Source organism: Hetaerina americana, unplaced genomic scaffold (genome assembly GCF_022747635.1).
Source record: "Hetaerina americana unplaced genomic scaffold, ioHetAmer1.1.p SCAF_1, whole genome shotgun sequence".
Lineage (NCBI taxonomy): Eukaryota > Metazoa > Arthropoda > Insecta > Odonata > Calopterygidae > Hetaerina > Hetaerina americana.
In genome coordinates this window covers 63,550,794-63,558,012 of record NW_027286069.1, presented here as the reverse complement: position 1 = coordinate 63,558,012, position 7,219 = coordinate 63,550,794, and the positions used below count along the sequence as shown (strand labels likewise).

The 7,219-nt window shown below is 37.3% G+C and overlaps 1 protein-coding gene across 1 annotated transcript in view; it reads left to right on the top strand.

Moving 5' to 3' along the window:
- Window positions 1-7,219, top strand: part of homer (protein) — a 338,645-nt gene that overhangs the window by 276,200 nt on the left and 55,226 nt on the right. Inside the window, exon 2 of the mRNA XM_071590608.1 lies at window positions 3,637-3,793. Within this exon, the coding sequence (XP_071446709.1) occupies window positions 3,637-3,793 (157 nt within the window). The remainder of the gene's footprint in view (window positions 1-3,636; window positions 3,794-7,219) is intronic.

The window sequence follows — 7,219 nt, the reverse complement described above, 5'->3', positions numbered from 1 at the left end:
CCTTGTTGTGGGCCTCCACCGTCTCTTCCCTGGTATTTATTTTCCATGGAAACAAGAGAGCGACTGACAGAGACTCTGGCTGTCTGAAGTTGAATTTCCCCTTGAAGTTTGATGCTTTAATTTTTTACCGTTCCCACTGGTGGTGATTTTTTTTGCCTTTCAATTAATTGTGGATTTTATTTATCGAGTCTTTGTACTTGCTGCGAGTTCGGTTCAATCTATATATTCGCTGTTTGTCTTTTAGTTGAGAGTGAGGTCCTATCAAATGTTCTTCCGGATTTTCCAGCTTCTCTGGAGCTCTCTCTCTCTTTCCTTATATGGGAAACGATTAACTGTTCTTGTAAAATGGCGAAGTTTTGGCAAGCTCTGTTTCGAATGTCTTCATTTTATTCTAAGAAATTTTGATTTTAAGCTTACCCTTTACTTACAACCTATTATTTTAATTATGACTTCTAATTGAAAACGAAAAACATTTTCTGTATCTGCTTTCTTGAAATTCGTGAAGATTTAATTGTAGTATTGAAAATTCAGTCATCTCTGGGTTGGTCTACTCCGGAAGTATATTTTTTTGATGAATGACTAGTCGCCCATGTGTACCATAAATGTATAGCATTTATTAACGGTGCAATTGCAATGATCATAAATTCAATGGTATTAAATTTGGTCTAGAAATTCAGTGTCAGTTTAAGTTGTTTTACGAAAGTATTTCCTGTGTCCTCTTCAATTCATATTTGACAGTACGCTTGGGAAAATGAATATAATTGTAATATTTTATTGTGATGAGAAATTATTGTCCTTTTATTAAAACATTTCCTTCTGAGCATGTGAAGTTAAGAAACTTATTATTATTCTGATACTGTCATATGCACGGTCTTTCATGCCCTTGAAGTTTACACAACTTTTATAGCTGTAAAAAGTTTTTAAAAACCAGCCCCTTTTATGTATACATGGCATACGATAAATCCTGAGCCATAAATACAATATCTCACAATGGCTTAGTTTTACTAAAAATATATTCAAGTCATTGGATTCGTATAGGTCTTTCTCCTTTATTAAGGATCGCAACTATTTAGAATTTTCTGCGGCAATATTAATTGGTGCTTGAATGCAACACCATCTATGGTACCATCACAATAGAGGTCAAGTAAAAAACGAGACAAACTATCAGCAGGTACAGTTTGAAATTATGTATGGTGTATTAATAATTTATTTATAAAATTAACACCTCGAGTTCTCAAAGAGAAAAATGCACCTAATCAACGACCTTAAATTACATCTCATTACTCATATTTGGTACTCATTGGAAGCAAAGCAACATGTTGAAAAATGATAGCATCACTATCACTTTAAATTGAGCAGTGTATAGTTGAACAAATGAGTTTTTCCGCTGTAAATAATTCCTTTGTCCGTCTGTCGAGGATGGGCTTGCTTCTCCGCATCATTACAGGTGCCCTGTTTCATTGGCACAAATCAGTCTTTTGTGTCTTAATCGTCGTATTTTACTAATTATTCCATTCCGTTTATGGTAGAATGGTTCTTTTGCTTTAAATTTTCATAGTTAACCATATTTTCCTCAATTAAAATTTCTTATATAAATCCTACGGAGACCGAGCGTTTCGTCTCTGGAGCTCTGATCGTACCTTAATATTTTTTCCATCCCTGATGATAGGCTCTTCTTTGATGCTGTTTAGTCCATCACCCTCTCCTCATTTTTATCATTATATGTAATATGCTAATGTTTTCCCGCGGACACCGATGTCTGAACGGAATGGACGTGCCCTTCAACTTGCCTTAATATAAAAATCGGTTTCCGATTCTATATTGCCATTGAGCTCTCCTCGATTTCACTTCAAGACCCTTCTAATTCCCAATTTTTACTTCTCTTTACCCCCAACATCCTGATTCCGGCTGAAGTCAAATCTGGATCCTCGCATCTGTTCGCCAGATTTCTCGAATATTCACATTATCGTTGCGCCCCGACCGTGTTGTATAAATTGTGATCCCAATTCCTCTCAGAATTTCAATATTTCCTCAATTTTTTCCCTCCATGAAAAGTTCGACGTCCCACCTGATTAATAACTGTAATCTTCTTTTTCAGTCGGCGAAATCACGTTATGGGATTATCTCTATCCTGAGCAACGTGGAACTCTTAATGCCTCTTTATTCGCAGATTTACCCTCCACCTCGGACGTATCTGTACCCCCACCTCTCCACTCTTGCCCCAACCCCTCTTAAAAGGCCCAGGACTTTGTTCGCTCAAACTCTGCTCTATTATCTCTTCCTTCCATGCAAATGCACTCTCTTTAACGTGCCCCCCTCCCTCCGCTGGCACTACGTGATCTCTTGAGTTACGTGAACTTCGCCACTCTCCCGAAGTCAAATAATGTTCGCCCACGAAGGCTGCATTAGTTTGTTCCATCGGACCTGGAAATCCGTTTCAAAGGAGCGTGTCGACCACATTCCTCGGAAAATTTCATATTCGATGGTTTGTCCTTCACTCTTAAACGCGTTCCTGTTCGGAACGATTCCGAATTTCATGTGTTCGTTTTCCTACGTGTGCGACTTGGAACACAATTGGTTTTGAAAATCGAATTCTAACGACAAAAAAATCGGCATGGTAATTTTCTCTTGTTAAGCTTTGCCATTTTCTTGCCTTGATAAAACCGTTTGAGTGAAAATATTTGATAAATGAGTCAAAAATACTTCAGGATGAAGGAAGTATTGAGGAATCAGTATCGTCGGAAGTGATAAGCTTGTCTGTTTAAATTGTTTCGGGAGCTCTTTCGTCTCAATTTTGAACGAAGTGAAACTTATACAAACTTCTGGAAAAAAATCTTCTTTAATATAGAATTTTCAAGTTATGGATAAATTTCCGAGCACAGAATGCAAATTTGTTGGATGAAACGTTCACTCCTTTGTCATAAGAACAAACTGTACAAAAATTATAATATTTATTTAATGACTCCTGGAAGATTTTTCCTTCAGTATCATAGAGATGCCACTTATTATGACGTGTGAAATTTCTTAAGTAAGATGTCCACCTGAGTTATTGGGCAAACGATGATATTTTTCTTGATGAAAAAAATCCACCATGACATTTTTGAAGGATCAGAGATCTGTGATTCCGGAGTGCTTTTGATGTGATACAATTTTTTTGTGGTTTGTATATTAGCGTGGCAAGCAGAGTCCATAATTCGATATTTTTTCTCTTTCAATTTGACTTCTTCTTAGCTTTTATTTGTTATTCGCATTCACAATTGTACGGTTTAAGAAACTCATTCATTATTCAAATCGCCGTAAATGTACGGCTGCCAATTTTAGTGGAGTCATTTAAACAATTGGTAACTAGAGGAACTCTTTAGTGTGTCCTATTTTTGCAAGTTGCCTCTCTGTATTTTAGCGTAGAACGTTTTTTATTCCCCGGGTTTTTATCTGAATAACAACGTGAATATTAGTCCATAATTACTGATATAGTTCATTGTTGAGTTAATCCAGAGAGTCCTATCATAAGTTTCTATATTTTCGCTATGTTTCCGAGAAGAGAAGTATTTTGTATCCCTTATCAAAGCTTTAGGGAATTCTTTAATTTATTTCTTTATATTTTAACTTATGTTTTCCTTTCTTCTTTCCCTATAGTGAGCAGCCGATCTTCACGTGCAAAGCTCACGTGTTCCACATCGATCCGAAGACGAAGCGGTCGTGGATATCTGCTTCCTCCGCCGCTGTCAATGTATCTTTCTTCTATGACTCCACGCGGAGCCTGTACCGCATCATTAGCGTGGAAGGCACCAAAGTAAGTGTATTCATGTATCTCCTTAGGCTCGTCCGACAACTGTTTTACCACTTAATTGTTGACACAAGTCCACCCAAATTATGATTATTCTAGTTCGTGGATAACTTATGTAAATATAAGAGGAAAAAGACGTTACAGTTGCCTAAGACTCTGCTGAAAATAAGTATTGAAAAGTTTTTGTATTATCACAAGGCAACAAATTTCACACTTAGGGGGTCCGGGATAGGATTATTTCTTTTTCCTTCTCTTCAATTCTTGCCCACTTAGAACTTTTACTCTATGTTTTTTTTTCTATGAACCGTTTCGCCGCAAATCACCACGTTTCGATTTTCTTGTACATGCTTCACTACAGAGAAGCATCCGGATGAAAGTTTTCGTCATAGCTACATACATATGTACATTCATTCATGGTACCCTAAAAGCTATCGCCAGGGTGTGTGATAGGGCGTGATTATACCGCAGACCACTTTTGAAAAAATTACTTTACCCTCCGAGCGCGTTGGGATAAGGTTATTCTCATCCCTAATCGTTCGTGGGAAAAATGGCATCTATCCGTTCTACACTCTATCTCTCTCATTTTATTCACATGTTCTCTCCTACCGTTGGACAATGGGGCTAATAATAAATTGTTTCCATTATCGCCAAAGAGACATCCTTCCAATTTTTGCTCGAGATGTAATCTGTAATTTAACCTTCGCTCCGTGAGTGATTCCCAACCTAGCTCCTCTAATAATTTTTACTCGCCACTCAGTTTATCATTAATATGCTTCCCAGTTTCTGGTGGGTAATCACCCCTTGCCACACATCCTAGCGATGGCTTGCAGGATACCATGTATGATGGCGATAACAATGTTTTACCAATCTAGCTCCTTAATGCTGCACGCGATCTGATTCATCAATCAATCCAACTTCATGAGGATCTTATGTACTAGCAGTAAATTCTAAATGAGGTCTAACTAGCAAAAGATAAAATTTCTCTTTAACCTCTCGTCACATTTCCCCAATACTCTTTTGATAAATCCTAATTTTTTGTTGTCTTGTCCAGATATTCCCCATGTACAAGTACGTATATGTATATTCTTCTTGTATGTATATTTCACCCAGGAGAGATCGTGAGTCAGGGTAACGCCAAAATATTTAATCGAGTCTACACTCTTTATTTCGATGTTGCTGATGCAGTAGACGTTCGGGAGGGAACTGCTCCTATTCCAAAAATTCATCATTACGTACTCTTTCAGATTTCATGTGTCGCACCAACGTTATGTAGCATTAAGGTCATCTAAAAAGGTACTTAAATCTCAGGATTACGGATATCTCTGTAAACTACGGCATTGTCGGAAAATAAACGCATCTTACTCCTAACCGTGGAGTTAATGTCGTTAACGTGAAAAGGGAATGAAAGAGGTCCGTTCGACCGAATGATGCCATATAATCATACTTTATTGTGCATATGAGAATATATTTTATGATATAATTATAATTAACTTCATCTGAATAATAGCCAAAGGGAAGAGTATGGTATATATATTCTGAATCTAAATTTTTCATAACCTTCATATTCTGCCTTATGGTAGCATAATCATCTTATTTACCTGCCATAATTATTCAATGTGCGGTGCTTTTTCCTTGAGTTAACGTGATTAGATTAAATGCTTGTGCGCTTCGAATGTAATTAAAGCAGTGAAAATTAGTAGTGAAAACACGCTATATTAAAAAATACCTCCTGCGAAAAACCTTGACGTGGAAAACATCATAGAGAGAGAGGTTTCAAATCGATTTCACCCTTTTAGATATCTTCATAAATCAAAATTTATGGCAAATATAGTGACAACTTATGCAATTAGTAGAAGTAAACGATGATGCTAAAAGAAATGGAACTAAACTGAATCAAGGGTGACTTTTCAATAGTCACCGAGGGAAGAAATGAAAAACCGTAGTATTGCATAATCGATCGAAAGATGGCTATTCATGAAGATTGGCTTACGTATTGGAATGTTAGGGAGAATGCAAAATGTGAATTGAGGAAGATCAATAATCATACAGTGGAGCATCAGTGACACAGGTTTATTCGACCATTTGTATCAGATATGACTTAGGGAAGAAAAGCTAAAGAAGATTTTATGAAAATCTGTGTGAATTTGTGCCTTATAACCATGTATAAGATAAAATTGAAGGAGCTTTAATGAATGCAGAGCCGACGCCAATGCAAAGAAGGTGCGAACCTATTAATACCACCTACCTATAAACATACAGGTACATGTAGGTAGGTCCACATACCTATTAATTGGAGCATCTTCATGATGGGAAAGATGTGTGGCCATAAACTGGAGGTAACGATGTTGCTAGAAATGACGACAAACGATACATTGTCACTGCGGACTTTGACGCTTCAGCGAATGACGTGTTGGCCAAAAAATCAGTACGTTAGCACCATAGGAGCTAGCTACATGACTGGGGAACTTAGAGTGGCGCAGCCCTCTGAAATAAAACCTTTAAAACCTGAAACGTGACAGCTATATGACTGGAAGTATGTCAATAGGCTGACTTTAAGAAAACGGTAATTGTACTATTTAAACAAGCAGATGGCAGGAAAATCGTAACCATTTTGAAAAGAAAAGAGCAGGTAACATTAAGAGCAATTAGCCAGACGGCCATGCACCGAAGATAATGGCTACAGTAATTTATCCAAAAATGTCATGTAAAAGATCAGTGTTTAAGTAGGATCAATGTGGATTCAGCAGAAGGTAAGTAGTGACTGAAGGCATTCTGCCGGAGGATCCCACCAAATTTATTGCTTTCCTGGATCGGAAGAAAGCTGTTAATAGTGTGGACTAAAACGTAATCTTACTCGCCCTATAAAAAATTGAAATTTATTGCCAAGACAAAAGATTGATACGCGCTAACTTAGAGAGAGGTAATGAACACTGAGTGACAGTGGCGAAAATGGAGAAAAATACCAAAAAAAGAAAGGAGGAAGAAGAAATATCTATTATTACCCTTGAGGTAGGATATGTACTCAAGAAGGCAGTAAATGAGATTAAAGAAACGAAAGAAAGGATAACCTGCGGGAGAAAAAAATGAGCATTCTGCGGATTGAGGAGGAAATAATCGCTTTTAGAGAAGGAAGACCTGAGGGGAATTTCAACTTGCCGTAAGAAAGGAATGAAAAAGTATTACCCCGAAGTGAACAAGAATAAAACTAAGGCCATCGCAAAATCAAAGTTATTTAAAAAAAGAGGACACATTTGATCCCGTGGATTAGGAATGCTTACAAAGCAAGACGTTTCACAGCGGTGGAAAGCTCTAGAAGACGAGAGTAAGTATATCCCAAGCGATGAAGGATAATTAAGCCCAATAGGAGAGCTAACTATTACCTCCAACAGTACCAACTTGGGCACAAAGAAGCGTTTAATAAACAGTTGATTT